Consider the following 20,692-nt stretch of genomic DNA (forward strand, 5'->3'; position numbering starts at 1 on the left):
AATTACGACAGGGGTGGAGAACATTTTAGTGAAGGGAATATGTCTAGGCATTTACAGGGCTTATGGCCTGTCATTGGCTGGTTTAAGTGGCCATTTTACACACTGTGTTAACATTCACCATTTTGCCTATGTTTGAACATCCATATTTCTCCAATTTTTCCATCTGTTGGTTTTAGTGGAGTTAACGAGAAGTTGTCTAAAATGTTTTCCATCCCTGTTGTGATTTGTTAAAGTTAATGACTCCCTAAGGGGTGAAATCCAGTCTTTTATCTACAAACATTTGGAGAAACCCAAAATATTGTAGCATTTTTTGTTTACAAAAAAATTAAATATTCCATTATATGGTCTTTTTATTTAAACAAATATTGCAATTTTCAGTCCATTTCCTAAAAGTCGTAAATAACTTGCGCTGGAAAAATGAGAATCGAGTTTGGATAGAGTAGGATTTGAACCTCGGACCATCGATCCTCGAATTCGCGACACTGCCACGGGACCACAACCCGATAGTTATTTAAAATGAAACCAAAGATAGTCGATTTTTTTATGAATTTATTGTAAAGAAACGGTCAAATTTCGGTACACCTTTCGGTACACTCTACCTCAACTTGATTCCATTTTCTAATAGTCTCTAAAATTAAATATTCGGGTAAATCATAAGAACGCAAATATTTCTTTAAAAAAAAAAAAACTCTTTCCGTATAAATTGTTAGCAGACAAGAAAAAAACCACTTTATGCCTTACATTTGCACGAATAAACAAAAAAATTATTTCGTTATTTATGTAATGTATATTGTTATCAAATATGTTTATATAAATGAATATGTCTCGTATATTTTTTGCAATTGTGATTTTGTCCGATCAGCGACTTCTTATTTTAAAATAATTTTCGAAATTGGCTAAATATGTTTATTGCTACGCGAATATAATATTATGTAGAGATATTGGTCATCCTGTCTCTACATATGTAACAATTTATTTAGATGTAATACGCTGTAATAATAATGTATTTAAAAAAAGAGAGAAAGGATGATGAAAGATTATCAGCGTTCCAGTGATTTGTTGTTTCTACATAATTATTAGATTATAAAGCTTTCAGGGGGGGGGGAGAGCGGGAGGTCTAAAAACTTTTCAACGATAATTTCTAATTATTCTGAACTAATTGCAATCGAGTTATCTAACTAATTAACTAGACAGTATATTTATTTTTTGCCCCCAAACTATTTTAACCCTTTATCCCGAGTGTTCATTTAAATATATAAGAAAAATTCGATTTATTTACTCCCGTATCTTCCAAAATTAAAATGTTTCGAGTTTTTTTGTTCCCGGTATCCCGAGGTACGTATATTTTACTATGTTGGTAGTCGGCATTTCGGCACAAAAAATTGGTTTTTTAGTTTAACACCTCTGGCTTCCGGCTGGTTTGTTGGAAATTCCTGAGGAATTTCTAAAATATATCAAAATCGCTTAAAATATTTAAAAGTCATATGAACGTCGGATGATTTCGTGAAATTAAAAAAAAATGCTCTCGAAATTTTTTTTTAGTACATACAGAATACGAAACATTTTCTTTTGTACCCGCAGAAATTGATGCAGGTCCGAAAGGGTTCAACTGTCCTCGTTTTGTGAAACGAAATAAACTGATAAACAAAAACTGGTCTAAAAGATGAAAATAAACTGAATAAGCGTGTTTCCGAGGGTTTTATAGTACAAACATATCAAATAATGTTAATTATGTGGAAAAATATTTAAATAAACAAAATATAAAATAAATGGCGGACGAAATTTCACGCCGAGTACCAGTTAGATTTACGACTACGTACTCGTATGTACTTTCGATTTTTTTTATCATCACTTTGATGAGAAGGATATACGTTACAATATGATAAAAACAAATATAAATAACATTATTAATTTAAGTTAAAGGTCAAAATTATATATATCATTGAGATAGCATTAAGGGAAGGACTAGGTGAAAATCGGAAGCGGGAGAGAGATGTTCATAGTTTAGTTTGATTCGGTGATAGCATAAAAGTTGACAACTTGTTATCAAAGAAATCAAGACTGGGGTATTTGATTTCAGACCCGAGACTTCCGGGCGAGGCGGAGTGAAAACCATAATTAGTTTGATGCTTTTCAGTACTAAAGAGTAAATTTTGCCCGAGGTTTCTCGTTGGAAATGTAAATATTTATGCATCGCGTCGTGTTAATGTTTAATTCAAATTATTTTATCTGAAAGACCGATTATGGAGTTGAGAAAGATATACGCATTAATTAACATAGGTAGAGGGTAGTGGTCGTAGTGGTCGCAGTGGTCCCTCGCTGAAAGATCAATCCTTCGATGGCATATTTCGTTATGTTGGCACGAATAAGCTCCGTAAACTTCCGCTTTCCCTTCTCCGTCGCCGCGGAGACGCGCGGAACGAGCGCACTTCTCGCGCGTGCGCGTGCAGAGAGCGCCGCACCCGCTCGGAGCGAAATGCTGCTTCCGTCACAATGGGCTCGCGGCGAAGAGCGCCATCGGGAGCGAAGATGCGACCGGGCCAGACGCCAGATTCAGACATCCACCGGGACACAGGGAGATAAAGAATACAGTTCTGTTTGAAATAGAACCGAAACCAGGAACGAGTGTTGGCTATTCTCAGCTAAAATCCCGAATAAAGAAGTCGAGAGAAGATATTATATCCGCCTCGCGGGGTGTAGCGGTCGGCGCATACGCCAACCGCGCTCGAGGCCCATCAGCGGATGCGGGTAAGGGTTTGATGATGATGATTGAGTATTTATTTAACGTAGGAACTTATATATTCACACGACCTATCCGTAGGAGTCGGTAGAAAGGATAGCCATGTACAATAATCACCAGATGTGTTGTATTCAGAGAAAAAGTGTTTTTCATCACATATTTCATAGCTTCCGGCCCATCATCCGAAGACAAAAACAAATCACCGTGAAAAATATCCTATTCGCGCTGTAATTTAAATCGACGCGAAGCTGTCGGTGCGTAAATACGATACAATATATTAGTTATCGATCCATCGAGAAAATATCCCGATATAATAATTAGTCCAGTTTGAGCATTGCCTTATTCCATAGTCCATACACATCTCCACACAAAATGAACCGATACACGGACGGGTAAATATTCCATACACTTCCAAGTCCCCGGGCGCACTCTCTCACGACAATTGTCCGGATTATCGTACTTCGCTGTGCACGTAGTACGAGTATGCGCGTGTGTATGAGTGTGTCGGCTCCGTTAAACGAATTTCCTTAATAACGCGCACAAATAAATTGATCAAAATTTCCGCCAGATTTTTATTCGACTTCGTTTTGTCTCCGTTGACTGCGTAACGAAAAATCATACCGCGTCGCATCGATGGAATTCCAAATATTATTTGTCATTTTCAAAACAGGACGAATATGGATGGCACGTGATAAAAATTAAAAGTATTAAGAAAAAGACATGCACGATTCAATTCAAGCAACAAAATACGAAACAGAGAAAAATTACATAAATTGAGGCGGGAAGAACACGATGATAGTTATATTAGATGTTTTTTCAACGATAGCATGAAAAAAGGCAGCTAGTTACCTATAGTCCTTAAAATGGAAAATGATTATTATGACAGTTATCAGAAAAACTGACGACATAACTTTGTAGTAACGTCTAAGTAGTGATTTATATTGACACACGACAAATTATTCGTATTTGGTAAGCTAATTTATTTTTTTAACACAATTCTTGACATATAAATCAACATAAATATGTAAAATCAGCTTTAAAACTTTAAAAAACTAAAATAAACCTAATTATAAACTATAATAGATATAAATTATTAACGACGTTCTTACAAGGTTGTATCATTTTGCAAAAACGTTAGAGAATAAAAAAAAAATCGTTCGATAATGTTCACGAAAAAAGTATAAATGTCTTATTTTTCGTGAATAATTGTATTCAACACACCATAATAAGCTTGTTTTTGCGTTTTTTTATCAATTTTCGGCAACAAAGTTTCATTTTTGCATGAAAAAACGGATAAAATCGATTTGATCGGTACATGATCCGTGATTAGTAATTTCCCATCACTATTGATTTCAGTTTGACAGCTGTCATTCTAATCAGACTACAAAATAATCAATATAATCGTAATTGTTAGCTAACCTGAAGATTCTGAGTAAAAACCGTAATTCGTTGTCTTGTTCAAAATTTAAAATCCATTTTTCGATCTCCCGAACTCCGTATGTTTAAGAAAACTGAGTAAGTATCAGGCTTTTAACATAGAACACTATTGAACGAATTACGGTAGATCGCAAATTCGATTTCCGGCGTTAAATAATATTGATCGACTGAAGCGGTCTTTTTTTTAAATTATTATTTTTTTATTTGAAAATTTATTTATAAACCCTTACGGATTATTACATTCATATTACATAAAATAATATGTACATTTTTCATTTATACTCTGTTGTTCAAAATAATATTTTTTACATCTTTTGAAAAGTTTGTCTGAGTCTTTTGTTTAGTTTTGTCTGGTAGTTTATTGTATAATTTCAGTCCCTGGTTCATTAGTCTTGATTGTCCTTGTCTTGTTTTAGATAGTTTCTTTAAAATATTTCGTCGTTTTCATAGACTTTCCATACGAACTGACAAAAGATCTTAAAGGTGACACGCCATCGAACTTATAAAAAATCTAAAATAAGGCTAGAACATTTTTCTTTCGAAAAATATATTATCGAGATACGCCGCGATCGGAAGAAGGTTTTTATTGCCAAAATAAAAAAGGGAAAAATCATCGCAGCTTCATACAAATCGATGACTATGGAATAATAGTGAAAAAACAGTTTAAAGATATAGCTTATGGAGAGAGTGAATGGTGACGTAGGAAGAGAACAGTCAAGAAACACTTTGCATGATCAGATCAATCAAAATTTCAAACCTAGCCGTGTCAAAAATCAAATGGCGTGCTTGACAAAATTGTAAGAAACGAAACTGGGAGTTTGCGTGTTTAGTAGATAAATGCGTGTGACATTCTTCGGGAACTGGCGTTTTCCGATATTTTGGTTACCTCGCGAGGAGGGAGAAAGATTGCCAGGAGAATCTCGCCGCGGTCGGCAGCATGGAGGGAAGATAGACACCATTACACATTTCAAACTTACATTTCACCAAAACGCTAAGATGGTAATAAATAAGATTGCAAAAAAAATATCAATTTTGGGAAGGATCAGAAGATTTATTGATAAGGACTCCTGCAAAACTATTTACAAAGCAATTATTAAACCACACGTTAACTACTGTAGTAGCATTTTATTTTTATCAAACAAAGAAAACATAGATAAACTAACTGTATTACAAAATAAAGCCTTTAGAATCATTTTGAAAAAAAACAGATATACGAGGGTAAAGTCGATGGTAAATGAAATGAAATTATTAACATATAAACAAAGAATATTTTACAATACAATGATATTTGTTCATAAAATTATAAACTCTAATAAAAAAACAGAATTTTGGAAAAAAATTGATCGGAACCAGCATGAACACAATCACAATACTAGAGAAAAGAACAAAATTAGACTTCCATTTAGGAAAAAGGCAAAGTCACAAAATTCAATTTTATTTAAAGCAATTAAAAAGTATTACGAAATGAAAAAAAATATTTATGAAGAAAAAAACATATCAAAATTTAAAATAATGGTCAAGACATATGTGATAAACAATTTATAAATTAATATATTTGTAATGTTATTATTAGAACACACATAACAATATGTATGATATGTGTGCCCTATTTTAAGATTTAAAAAATAAAAAATAAATAAATAAATAAATAAAACTAATTCAAATTTATAATGTAATACTGCAAATAAATCCTGTCTTTTGTTCTATCAGCATAGTGTTAATCTTGTTTGTTTTTTTTTCTCCATGGTTATGTCATACCATATTTATATGCTATAAACTTTTAAATCATTAAAAAAGAAATGGCCCATGCTCAGACGCTGAAGTCTTTGCGGGCATTTTTTCCAAATTATGTTATAGCTTAATTTTAAGATGTATTTTTAAAGTGTATTTTTGTAATTAAAGTTCCACGTAAATATATGTATGGAAAATTAAACAAATAAAAAAAAACTTTAAAAAAGAAGAGGACGAAGCAGTTCTCGGACCAGGAAAAGATTGCAACGGGCGCTTCGTCTGTGGCGGCTTTCGGAAACGCGGGGTGCCGAAACGAATGCAGGTTTGTTGGCTGCAGTCTCGGGCGCATCGCGCGGTGGTCGCGATCCTCAGGCACGAGGAACCGACGGGGGAGAAACTGTCTCGAATCGAGCTCCGAAATCTGTCGCATGTTAGCGTAACTCAGGAACCGCTTTACTACAACGCTGCTAAATCGAGCAGCTTAAATAACTGTACGTATTTTTTCATTATTTTCATCGAGATCGTCACGAATCTGCGGCGAGAGCTGACTAGGTGACGGCGAGCCGTGCGGCTATTGATGTCCCCCCTATTCCATTAGCCGTTGGGAAACTTTAAGGAATTCGGTTATCCAATCCAGATATTATGATTGGCTCCTCGCTTCCTTATTAAGGCCATTCTCGTGCATCGGCTGAATATGTCGGGGTGATTGTCCCAGTTATACAAATTGTACGCTCAATACTAGTTGTAAAATACAACTGTTTTGTTCATTTGGAAAACCCAAAAATAGACAGGCCATTTAAAACTGATCATTACGAAACAATACAATTTTAACATTTAATTTATTTATTATTCGAAAGTAGTCAAATAGAAACTAAAAAAAATACATAAAATTACGTCAACAATGTTTTGAGTTTGTCCAAATTTTTGTGGACAAGAACTGGATTCAACCGCCTGGGGAGTCACCTATCTTATCGTTCGTCATCTCTGTTGTAATGTGTTGATATTGATAGCTCCCTGGGGGGTTGAATCCAGTCCTCATCTACAAACATTTGGACAAACTCGGAACATTTTTGATAAATCCACCTGGTCCGAGATTAAGTATAAATGTTAAAAAATATTTTCAGGCGTTGCCTTGTCTAGTATGTAGGTGGAACTTTTCAATCAAATGAATCTCCTTTTCGGGATTTACCTATACCTGATCTTTAAATACTGATCAAATTTTCACAGAACTTATTTTGACTCTCTTCTAAGACTGAGCTTAATATCCCTCTAGAGACGGTGCCTCGTGTTAGTTTAAGCAAAATACGTCATATTTTTAAATAAAGATATTTAAAAACGAATAGTTAATCCGTATTTATACTGTTTAATAACCCGGTTTCCATAATTTACTGTTTAAGAATAATCATATCTGTATCATAGAGGATAAAACACTGGAGTCCACTTTTTGAAGTTAAAAATATATAAACGTCTACTTTCGTCGTAAAATTGCTTTTTTAAAGTAGAAATAAAATCTGAAGTCCACTTTCTTTTAATTCAAATAACATCAGTAGGCCCAGATACGCTATCTTAACATGTATTATCGTATAATTATCAAAATAATAATTATTTTACATTGAAAGTTCTTTATAAGTCGAAATTATCTCATTTGGTTCAAAAGTTGTGATGTTTCGGAAATCGCACAATCTTCACATCACAAAGTCTCGTTTCCAGAACATTTCGTTCGACATGACTCCGGTGGTTTATCATTTAAGGTACAGTTATAATTCAGGCCTGTTATAGCAAAATACGACATCATTATTTTTTTAAATAAGTGCGATATAATATCAAGCCTTGTATTATATGTGAACTCATGTGACATCATAAGCACACAAGGGTTTAAAAGAAAGGCAGTGCGCGGTATTAAAATTTCTCATCAAAATACTTGTCCATAACTGGAACACCGCCCAGTGCACAGCGGCCGGTGGTGGGGCGAGAGGTTGGGGTGTCGGGGGAGGGGGGGTCTCCGCTCTTCCAATTTAAACAAATCAGTTTTTATTAATACGAAAATCGCTGTAAACAATTACCGACAATTGTGGCATCCACTAGAATCCTCTCATAGAGCGGACCCGCTGAGGTATCTACTCTACATACTCGCGCACACATAGGCAGTCAGGCACGCATTACCCCACACACACACTCGCTGATGATAATAATTATACAGGGTGCTTCGGTATCGGACCGCGAAACTTAGGGTTATTTCCCTTCTCGTTAATCTCAATCATAAAAACAATTCTAACATCATATTTATCCAGTTTTTAATTATGAAACATATTTTTAAAAAAAAGAAAATTTCGTTTAATAGGAAGCGGGGGTAGTGATAAATTTATATCCTGTGTGACATTCACCATTCTGTGTCGGGACGGATGGAGAATACAGTTATGTTTGTGAACCCTGGACTAGTGTTTTCGACTCGAAGGTGGCTCTCGACTGAAAAAGGTGTTCGCCTAAAACGAGGTCCTAGGTTTGATTTCTGACCTGGTTGTACACTGCTATATTTTATCGTTCTCGGACTGGCACCTGAAGCGTTACACTGATCACCAATTGGAGTACTATTGCAGTCCCTTATGCACGAATGGGTGTGAAAGGGGAAACGATGACGACATTCTAAATCAACATGAACAATTTAAGAATTAATATGGGTTTCAAACGGAGGTCATAATCTTGTAAATGCCTAGACTTTCATACTCTCTTCTCAAATTTTTTTTTCCTTTCTCGCGACAAATTTAGACCGATATTTTACGTCCACCATAAGGCGAACGCACCAACCGCGACGCGACGAAGTGGTCTCATCTCGACTCGAATTTCGTTTTGACGTTTTTTACGTATTCGTGATCACAATGGAACTTTCGTGAACACCTATTATAAAATGTCAAAATAATTACGTTTCGCGACGTTTAATCCTGCCGCGCAATCACATATTTGAATTTCACCGGTGGAAATATGGAAAATATTCCAAAACTGCTATTTTTATTTAGTTATTTATCACGCTATTTATTGCATTTAGCCGGCGGTTGGCAAGCCAAATGTCCAGAAAAGCAGTCGCCATAGTAATTGTAATTTAATTTAAATTTTTTGTACTAGGTACTCCTTACTATTTTACAAATGCAATACATTGTATTATTTTTTAAACGCCGATTTTTCGCCAGTGAACTGTATTTATTTACGAGGAAAACAAAAAACAAACCGACACGAGCGTTGACTTAGAGATTACACACGCGTCGACTTGTGACTGCGAGAATTTAGCATGTTTTGAGCACGTCGATAGTTATTTGTGATTGTCTAATATCTAATAGGGCAATTTCGAAATATTAGAATGTTTGAGAATCGTAATATTTGAGGAGCAACGGACAGTTTCCTCGGAATTCCTCGTCCAGCCGTGATTTACCCACTTGCGTATTCATGGAAGCATCCTACATCAGGCGCACAAAGGATGCGGGTACTGAGCACTGTGCTGTGTGCTGACTCGCGCGGCACGCCGAACCGGGCCTTGCGCGCCCGCACCCAAGGCGCACAGTCCCGCGGCACGCACCCGCGGCCGCGCCACACGAAAATACACCCTAATGACCTTTCGCGCAAGACCCGCTTTCCTTTGAGAGCGACGCGTAAAAAGGATTTCTTTTAAATTACTTCAAATTGAATCAATCGGATTTCAAAGCGAACGAATTTGATTCTTTTATTGTACGGCGCGGGTGAAACACTAGGGCGATAATCCCGCGAGGTTTATGGCGTCCACGTTCGTTGAGTATTTTTTCCTGTTCTTTATTATGTAAAATTAAAATTAAATCCGTGAAAAAAGAGTTTGAATAGAAAAATAGGCGTCAGTTCTGTATTATGCGCACTACACTTATCTACGCGTGTGTTATTGCCGACTGCATGCATTTCTTGCAGAGGCCATTCACCCCGAAACCCATTTTGTAAATAATTTCCTATCATATTTATATTCCCGAGAAGATTACGAAAGACCCCTTTTAGGGACAAGCGTAGCAATATTTGTTTAAAGACGTATTTACAATTTAAACGATTAAATTATTAACAAATGAGTATGCTCAAATGTTTGTTGACAGGTTGGATTCCTCCCTCGGGAGTTATTTAGATTTAAATTTTGAAGGTTTTAAAAAAAAAAAAAATTTAAAATTGAAGAAGGTAATATGGACTAGAGTAGATATTCTAGGCATTAATAGGGCTTATGACCTGTCATTGGCTAGTTTGAATGGCCACTTTACACGCTGTATAACATTCACCATTCTGCAAAATAAATGTTTAGCTTTTACTTCGCGAAATTCAACAGATGGAAGAGTTAGGGAAATGTGGATGTTTCAACATAGGCAGAATTGTAAATGTTACGCAGTGTGTAAAATTACGGGTCATAAGCCCTGTAAATGCCTAGACTTCCATTTTCCCTTCTCAAAAATGTTCTCCCTCTCTGTTGCAACAAATTTAGATATAAGTAACTCGCTCAGGAGGAAATCCACCGTTTGGACATACACAAAACAGTGTCGATAAAGCTATGTTATTAATTTCAGTTTCTCCGGGTAATATATTTTTTCAATTCATTCGTCCCGCTTTTATGTTTCAGATCCTCGTGGTAATTGATTCCACCGTCGCGAGGATTTGCTACCAAACTTCGATGGTTTTAGAATTTTGTTTCGAGGCGAATTTCATAAATACATCACCTCTCGAAACTCCAGTAACATCGTGCAAAACAAATTATAGTAATTTCCTCCAGCGGCGCTATGTTCAGCTTCGGGCGTAGTCCAGCTTCCGTCATTAGATGGGAAGATGGTGATATTATTCGAAAGGATGTCTCCGTCCGTGTTGCGGGTTTCGCGAGAGAGAGTCACCAACAGTAGGGAAATGCGCGTTTACTCGGTTTACGATGGTCTATATATTATATTGTATAACATACGCGTACAGTGTATTCAATGTCGACATTTAAATATAATTATTTTCCTCCTTCACTGCACATCATGAAAAATGTCGTAATCTACTCACCAGCTGGGGATAGTTTGGATCTGATTTCTCCCCCCGAATCGTCGTTTTCCATGGCCTGAGGTTTGCTGAAAATTCCCTGAAAATAAAGTAGAAGAATATTTAGTTTACGCGTATATGTACGAGTGTCTTTCTCGTGGGGTCTCGCGAATGAATATGATCTCGCGAATCTTATTCGTTTTCAACTTGTACTTACACCGGAGCACGGTTCACCAAAAATACTCGTACATTGATAATCTCATATTTATAGTATGGCATATAATATTATTATACGGGTAACTTCGTAATGATTAAACATTTTATTACATTTACATTTTTATCATCATATTACTTCGTCACTTCGATGATTATGATACCTGCTGACGAGCTTCGGTGTCGGTTTCGATTTCGACTAAAAACTGGCCGAAATTTCGGCTTAACCAAAACCTGCGGTCGGGGTGTGAATAAAAATAACACAATTAGAGATATCGGGTTACCCATTCAAATAATTAGTTGTATTGCCATTGCACCGAACTGATTTTTAGATTTTCGGCTATAGTTAGTAGTTCTAAGATCTTTAGTATTTACATATTCGCAATTTCTTTATATAATTAATGAGTTAATGTTCCTTTAGCGTACGCGTACCTACATTGAAGAAATGTTACACGTTATAATTTATATGTTGTATAACCGACGAACTAAAAAGCGCTAAAAATAAGCAAATTAACTTATTGTTTTTTTTCTTATTTCATTGTGTATTTTATTTGATACTTATTTTAATGAACTCGTAAGATTTAACAATAAAAACGCCTAATTTCGGTCGTTTTGAAGTGACTTTGAGCTTATTTAAGTTTCGGTTTTGGCTGAAAATCTCGTTTCGGTCGGTCACTGATGCCGGTGTTAAGTTTAAAAGTAATGTAACGTAGATTTACTGTTTCGCGACAATATTTTGATTATGTCTAAAATAATGTAAACAAGTAGTGAATTTCATTCCCTCTTAGGGTGTTCATCGAGAATGATGAATTAATCAGCAGAGACGATTTTAAAAAGACGTTTAAAGTAGAAGTCTAAGCGTAAAAAGTTATTAGTTAAACTAAAACCATCAAATTACACGCAAATTTAGCCCCGTAAATGACTAAATTTCCATATTCCCGTCTAAAACATGATTTCGTCTCTGTTGTAATATGTATCAATGTGAATATTCTGGATTAAACTGATTAGAGTTCTATAGTTACATGTAGTCCAGCCAGGTCCTCCAGGCTTCTCCTCATCAGCAAGGACTGCTGTTCGAACTCCGCCACACTGTTCCCAGCGCTGGACGCGGTCGACAAGTCCTGCAAAAAGTCCACCCGTTAACAACGCACGCCCACACGGTCGAGTTAAATCGACAATATTTGAGTTTGCCCAAATGTCGATAAACAGAGACTGGACTCCGCCCCCCGGGGGGTTAGCATATTACGACAGAGACGGAGGACATTTTAGAGAAAGAAATATAGAAGTCTAGGCATTTACAGGACTCATCATCCGCCATTAAATTACGAAATATTTCATTCCGACGAATCTCAGCCATATAAAAAAAAAAGAATTTAGCTGTTCGACTTCATAAAAATTAGCGGATGGAAGAATTGAAGCGATATAAATGTTCAAACATAGGCAAAATGGTGAAAGCTAAACCGTAAGTCCTAGATTTCCATATTAACTTCTCTAAAATGTTCTCCATCTCTGTTGAAATATGCTAATCGTGTTTAATATCTAATTTGCTGTTTGCTACGTAACATCTCCTAGACCCGTTGGCTCCAAACTTGGCAGGGAATAAATGTGTGACAATTTAATAAGTAATTAAGTTTTTGTATCCAATTTAGCGTAGGGGCTGAAGTTTCTCGTCATAAACTCGGTATTTTATACTGCCTTATCAGATCTTCTAGCCCGCGAACAACCGATCCATCGTTTACGTATTCTAAACTACAATTTAATTACCGATTATTCTGCAGTAATTGTTTGACCATTTCTTAGCTGCAACGAAAGACATTCAACCAATAATATATAGTGTTGTGATAGATTACCGGTTTCCGGGACTCACCAATAAACGGAACTCTGTGACGAGAACGTGTATCGTCGCGAGCGGAGAAATTATAAATGACAAAACTTTGAAAAATCATAGCGCTGGTAATACGAAAAAGAAATATATTTTTTAAAAATTGTTTGGCCTAGTTATACGAATATTGCGTTAATTTTTAAAATAGAAAAAGTATACAGAAAACTATGGAGTGGATAAAAAAAAAATATGTGGATATTTGCTAAAAAAACAGTAAAAAAATGTATTTACTGCCTTCGAACGGGAAAGCTGACGCTAGTTGGGCAGTTTTAGCGACTCACCGGCAAAAACCAAGAAAATTTACCGTTTGTAACAGAAAATGTAAATTGCGGCGACACATTTAAAATGCTGTTTTTAATATTTTTAATTACCTGCACGTCGGGGTCCTTAGAAACACTCAAGTCCAGAGTTCTATCCCCGTCCGAGTCCATACCGGAGGCGCTATCATCTTGCATTGAATTTGATCTGTAAAACATAAACATAAAATTATCAAAAATATATCGAATGATGTAAATTGGAATAGGCATCTACACATATATAACATAAAGTTGTTAGTGGGTATATCTACCTTCGACATTGGTCGATATTACGATTTTTCTAAGACAACAGGCCAGGAGGCCCAATAACAGTGGTGATTACATCATAGAACACCCAGACTCGAGAAAAATCACGTTAAGTTTTTGTGTTCTCACCGAGAATCGAACCCGGAACCTTTCGTGCGTGAGTCAAGTGTCTTGGCCGCTAAATGTAATTTCTACGTACACTTTTTTTTTGGTCTTGAAATATTATATACAAACATTAGGTATGTATGTTATCATTACAATATACTCGTATAAATCCCGGAACCGGCAAAAATAATCACGACAGGCTACTCACGGCAACTGGTGTAGTAATCCGATTCCCTATGCACCATCAATCATGGATAAGGAAAATAAAATCAATAATTCATTCATTCATTCATTCATTCTGTGAAGTCTACGAAGTTTGGTACTAGATCTTTACAATACATAGGTTTCAAGGAATTTAATAAATTGCCACAAAAATTTAAAGTACCTATTTCAAAATATTGAAACAGGACGTGCGAATTGAAGAATTATTTTTTCCAGAAGTACTTTGAATAAATAATGTTAGTTTATAGAGAATGCGCATCTTGAACATATACCTTTTAATATTTCACCGTTTTTGCTTGTATATGTAATTTTTAATACTATTTAAATGTTATTTGTGTTTTTTTCTTTTTATATACTTTTTTTGGCTTGTATACATAATTTCAATTTTTTCAACGTTTTTGATAGAAAAAATTAACCTGTTTTGGGTGTGCGCATATTTTGTTAATTAAAAAAAATGATTTTATTTTGTACTAGTTCAGTATGTATATATACATCCATGTAATTTTTTAACTTTTTCAATTTTCTTTCCCAGATTGCATAATGTAAACATTTATTTTGAATTTATTTCCATGCCTAGTATTCTGTTTATTCTGTTATTTTCAAGTATTTTTCATACCCTTTTTAATTTGTAGTATATCATAATTTTAATTTTTCTGCTTTTGTTAAATAATATTATAGTTTAAAATTTAAAAACGTCTCTAAAAAAAATATTATCTGTATGTCCCTAAATGAGTTTTTTTTTAAAACTCCTTGGGAATATTGTATATAATTATGTATAATATGTTTTCAATATAATAAAAATAAAAAAAATAAATTTAAAAAAAAATTGTTTATGTTTTCATATTTCGTATTGAGAATTAATCCCTTTTCTTTAAGAGCTTTTTCGATTGATAATTTGAAATTATTACGATTTGAACTTTCGTCGCTGACCGTGACACCGCGTCGGCCTCGTGGTGTAACGGTCATGCGAGAGGTCTCGGGTTCGATTCCCGACATGGCTGATATGAAATATTTATTTAAAAAGGTGTTTTCAAACTAGAATATTTCGTAGTCCCTGGACTGGTACCCGAAGCCTAAGATTGATCGTCTCATCTTCCAATGCAACGGTGTAGCAATGCAGTGCCCTATGCCCCATCAGGTGCGGAAAGGGAAGGATGATGTACTGAACTTGTATTTTTGACGATTTGTAAGTTCCATTGAATAAAAATGAACTTAATATTAAAATAAACCCAATATGAAAGTGTGGAATGTAAAGTTCCTTATCCGATATTGAATGAGTGTATCCGGCACGTGTTTGGAAAACAAATGAATATTTCAACCGTTAGAAATCGGAATTGTTGGAACAATTAAACCTTCGAATCAATAATAAACCGTTTACAATGATACGCTACAATAACAATAATATCTACAGCTTTATAGTATACTCTCAACTTACTATAATTACTGATTACTATTCGTTTTAAGGATCGTTTTCATAAGATTTTAAGTCCAGCTACGCGATTGTCTGTAATTCGGCGAAGCTTCGCGAGACATTCAACAGATGTCAGTATTCGCGCGTAGTCACGGATCTTCAAATTTATGATTTCCGACTCTGAGGTTAGGATACTGAAATTAAACATGGTAAGCTGCAACCTATTCATGATTTTTAATATAATGGTGTTAGCCGACATTTTATTATTGAACAATTTAAGATAACGAACATAAAACATATTATTACAAAAGAAATTAAAAATCAAATAAATATCGAGACTTTGGGATACAAACGCCATGGTTTAAACGGAAAATGAGTAACGTTAAAGGACTACCGTCCCATTGCAGCAAATGTACGAACACAATTAAAATATCTAATAAAGGGACTCACGCATCTAACAAGTAAATAGGAAAACAACGGACCGGGATATATCTATAACGTCAGACACGCCAATTAAAGCGTAATATTGTATAAATCATCAATGTTTTGTACAAAATGAAGCTCAAAAGACTAGTTGTGTTATTAATAAATAAAATTATTGGAGGCGTTCATTTTTTTACTTCAACCCATGTGTGGCGTGGCGTGGCTGCAATGTCACATGAGTTTACATAAAACAAAAGATTTGATATGTCTCATATTAAAAAAAATAATAGGCTCAGTGCTATAACATACCTAAATTCTGTGACTATTTTTACAAATTATGGAAAAAAGATTATTCATCATCATTCCGTTTCCGCATCTAGTGCTGCATAAGCCATTGTATCGGTATACCCACGTTTACCAATATATAGCAGCATGTAAGATCAGTGGATAGATTATTACATTACAGTTCATATTGTGTTAATTCTGTATTTAAAAACATATTGTCACATTTTGCTTAATATAACACGACGTTACAGCACCGTTCAGAGGGATTTTAGCACAGTCTTTACGAGTTGAAATAGTAAGTGCGCCGTATTATCTCGCTACATACCTGTGAGCTTCTACGGGACTGTGAGGTTCTCTCTCTTCCTGAAAATGAGATCCGAGCATTCCCAGTTGACTCAAGTGTCCCATGGCGCCTTGTGACCACCTTCTCTGTAGCCAAACAGGATACGGTTTTCCTAAAAAACATAAAATAATGTTTAAAAAAACAAACGTTATTTTAGGAGGAAATAAGAATGCTTTGAAACGAGCGGATTACTAAAAAAGTAAATTAATAATTATTAATCAAAACACTCTTTTTACGAGTTGCAGACTTTAATGTAAGTATGTCTCGACGTAACGGTTATTCTAAAATGATCAACTTTTTCGCGGTATTGTAAAAGTTAGGTACAAATTCACGAACCCGCTTGGAGCGCTTCAATCGCCCTCACTTGTCCCGATAAGGCTTCGGCGACTTCATTCGACGAGAGTCCGTAGATCCCGAGAAGCTCTTTCATCGTGTTGACTGCATAATCCGTTAAAACTTTGTTATTGTTGGGCGGTTCCCCGTTGGGTATTTCGTCGTCTGCGTCTTCCACGTCCATCGGCTCATCTTTGTCTCCGTTGTCCGGCGTGAGGTCGCCGGGACTCTCGTCTCCGTCGTTTTTCAGGCTGCCGTCGTCGTCCTCCAGCTCGTCGGAGTTGTCCGAGTCCCTTCTTCTCGCGGGTGAGTTAGTTTTGATAAGCTGGGAGATCGCGAAAGGACTTTTTGTACTAAAATTCTTCGATTTGTACTCGCTAGGTGTCAGGCCGCTATTCACGGCGGTTTTCGCCTGCGCAACCACGTTCGGAAGCTGGAGGCTTTGGATGTACGATTGCTGAAATTGAGAAGAAACGTTCAAACTTCTCAGGACTTCCATTCGTTTTTGGTGTTCCGCGAAATCTAGCATGCTCGCGCCTCTCGAATCGTCGGTTTCTATATTTTCGTTCGAGTCGGTACTGATTCTTCTGCCGGACAGATCGACCGCTCCGGCGCCTTTGAGCAGTACCATGTTCTTGACTCCGATCTTGACACACTTATCTATCGAATCTTCGTTTTCTTCCGCGAGTTCCGAGTCGTCTCTCTCCATTCTCTCGTCGTCATTCTCGTCTTCTTCGTAGCTGCGCGCCGATGGGGAGAATCTATCCGCGTCGAGGGGCACCGCGGGGTTCTGCGCGAGAGCCTCCGCCGGAGCACATCTGGGCTTGAAGTCCTTGCGTTTGTTCCTTTTGGGTTGCCAGGCCGGGGTCGCCGGAGGACCGAGACGTTCCCTGGGAGTCTCCTGGTGCGCAGACATCGCGGTAGTCATGGCAAGGAGAAATCTCAGATCCCGCTTGCTTCCGAACACCGATAGAGCTGAAGACAAACGCGAAAACATTCATTTCATAAAAAACTTTATTTAATTATAAAAATATGTATATTTATACGAAAATAAAATCTTATAAAGTTGTTTCATTTTTATGTTTCTAGTTTTTGTCATCCGAAATATATTCACCTCTCTAAGATCGACATCAGCTCTCCTTTGTATGGTTGTTACGTCATTGTTGCTCCCGATAGCCTGTTCCTATCTATCTTCTACAAGTTTCTATCACCGGAGGATGGGAGAAACAGGAGGCACCGAATCAGTCTTGAGATTTAATCTGTAAACACAAAAAAATAACATTATTAGAATAACGGTTAATATTTTTATTGAATCAGGCTTGGACCGAGAACTTCATTTTTTAATTAAAAATCTAATATATCGTATACGTCAATTTGATATACAATATACATGCTCAAAACAGCGCAACGTATTGAAATATTGTTGTAAATAAAAACATGTGAAAATATAAATTAAGAAGTATTTTCAAGCGTTTCCCAGTATGTAAACGGTTCAAAACCAACGCCAGTTTTAAAAGGGTTTTAGCTTTTCAATGTTTTCATTCAGTATCACGAAAATCAACAAATGATGGAAGAGTTGAAAGAAATATGTATTTTATGACAACGGCGAAATGGCGAATGTCATTGCCTGAACAGGGTGGCGGTCCCGTGACTAGCGGTGCGGAGTGCGGACTCGCGGATCAAAGGTCCGAGGTTCGAACCTGACCACTAGAACTTGGTTTCCATTTTCTAAAGGCGAGTTATTGATAACTCGTCGGAAATGGCCCCCAAAATCAAAATATTTTTTTTAAATCACAAAAATATACAGTTTTTTGTGTGAAACAGTACTTATGATTTTCTTTTTGTTTTACTGTAGAATGTTTTATTATTTAAACTTTCTACTGAATATGCTGTATAATTTTTAGGTTAATTTTTTTTATAAATCTTGGGTATAAGGAAATTCATATTTTTAAAAATATATAAATATATATATATATTAAGCCAAATATGTTAATATTATAAATGTTTGTAAAAGGCACATTTGCCGTTTATGTTAATAAAATAAAGTTATAAAAATAAAATAAAAACAAAAATTATATTTTGCAAAAAAAAATGTGTATGCCTCGACTCCCCTGTTCCCTTCTCAAAAATGTTGTCTTTATTTATCCATACTGACAAAATCAGTAAAGGGTTATTATACTCTACAAATATTTGTGCATAGTCAAAATATTCTTGATTGTTAATACTCGTATATAACTAATAACACAATTCAGACCTCCGCAGCACGTGGGAGTTTTTACAGGCCATAATATATTTTAAAAATCTTAGAATAAAAATGGTTAATTTTAATCTACTCGTATTTGAAAACGGGATAAAAAACAACATCTCGTCTCGGCCAATCGGAGAGCGCCGTTCGAAAATGGAATATTGTAATCCAATAATTTTCTAAGAAGAGATTTTTTGATTGTCATCTTCATTATAATGATTTTTTTCTATAGAGCGGCCATTTGTAACCAACAAGCCAACCACGGGCCGAGCATTCCACAAAAAGTTCCGTATATTTATTTTTTCAAGAATTTTATTAGTACGAGTATATTTTATATAATAAATAATTTAAAACTGTTTTCATAAAAATACAAGTCGTGTAAAATGGCCCCCATAAATAAACTAATTTGTTTTAAATCACCACATGAAAAATATAGGCATACCGGTTTCGGAATGCAGATGTTAAATATTACAATTACAATATTTTTAGTTGATTTTGTTTTTTTAATATTTATTTTATTTTATGTTTTGAAGTAGGGTACACATAGATTTTTTTTTAAGTGTGCTCTAATAACAGCATTAAATATGTATAAAGTCAACCTCGGGGTGTAATGTAAGTGTGAGGAGTTTTTTCTTAACCACCCTGTTTCTCTTCGCTTCCCCTAAATGTTTTTACGGTAGCAAAATACGCAAATACCCATATTCCAACGCAAAGATGCATAGGGCATTGAATTAAGACAAGATCATCGGCTTTAAGCATCAGATGCAATTTTAGGAAATGATGAAAAATGAAACATATCATGTTTTTTAACTGCAATATTTCATGGTCGTATTACGATCTGTAGTATGTAGTGCCATATGCACCATTGAAATAAATGCTTTCTTGTGATTAAAACAAATATTTGTAAGCATTTTATTTATTTATTTATTCATGCAAAGGCCGAGAGTCCTGTGCCGAGTTGGGATACAACATAATGGGAAGGAAACAATATTTAATGTCGACAAACATATTTGTTAATACAACAGCTCGGACTAACCCCTTAAGCGCGTCACACTAAAACAATAAAAATGTTATTCCTCCATGTCCGACTGTCCGACCGAAAAAAGATATGCAAAGTCATCCACAACCATCTTTAATACTCGCTTCATGCACACTCATACATCGAACAATAATACATACATTTTAAAGCAATTAATATTTAAGAAACACAATATTAAAAATATTTCTTCGGGTTTATCCACCGTCTCTTTCCCGCGGGTGCGTGCCCGCATAGCGGCGTCCCTCTCCATTTGGCCATTGTGCAGTTCCATACATGTTAATGTAATAATACCCCTTCCATTTTGATAATATTTTTACCGAGAATACAAAAGTACGAGCGATTGTGATACTTAAATCAATCATAAATAAAGAATATAATGTTAATACAATGAATGCACCGCATACCATCGTTCATAAATTTAATTAAAGTACTCTGTCGGCGTTTCGAGCGAAATTGATATCTGCGCCCGGCGCGATAAGGGCCGTTTTCCGATGCACTCTTCAACGGGTAATCCAAAATACACCGAGTAATTGATCATGAAATATTCAATTATTGCGAATAGAGGTCAAATCGCGCCACGTTCGGCATGCGAGTTACGACCTTTTACACGCGGTAATTGCGATTTCGCGGCACATTGTTTACGCGGCTCTCTATTCAAATGCGGCTAAATGGCGTGATTAATTCACGCTATTTTGAGCCGTATTGATAATTTA

General features: G+C 35.7%; 1 protein-coding gene across 6 annotated transcripts in view; it reads right to left on the bottom strand.

Moving 5' to 3' along the window:
* LOC148273580 (zinc finger protein castor homolog 1-like) overlaps positions 1-20,692 on the bottom strand; it is an 89,386-nt gene that overhangs the window by 23,872 nt on the left and 44,822 nt on the right. For 5 of the 6 annotated variants that reach the window (XM_088238469.1, XM_088238471.1, XM_088238470.1 and 2 more), the window contains exons 3-8: positions 17,810-17,954; positions 16,699-17,670; positions 16,345-16,474; positions 13,382-13,475; positions 12,151-12,249; positions 10,940-11,015 (exon numbers count right to left, since the gene is read on the bottom strand). In XM_088238469.1, coding sequence (XP_088094595.1) covers positions 10,940-11,015; positions 12,151-12,249; positions 13,382-13,475; positions 16,345-16,474; positions 16,699-17,623 — 1,324 coding nt within the window. In that variant the 5' untranslated portion in view covers positions 17,624-17,670; positions 17,810-17,954. The remainder of the gene's footprint in view (positions 1-10,939; positions 11,016-12,150; positions 12,250-13,381; positions 13,476-16,344; positions 16,475-16,698; positions 17,671-17,809; positions 17,955-20,692) is intronic. The other variant, XM_088238472.1, reaches the window with a different exon arrangement.

This window comes from Micrasema longulum, unplaced genomic scaffold (genome assembly GCF_059751315.1).
Source record: "Micrasema longulum isolate JH-2025_06_02 unplaced genomic scaffold, ASM5975131v1 h1tg001906l, whole genome shotgun sequence".
Classification (NCBI taxonomy): domain Eukaryota; kingdom Metazoa; phylum Arthropoda; class Insecta; order Trichoptera; family Brachycentridae; genus Micrasema; species Micrasema longulum.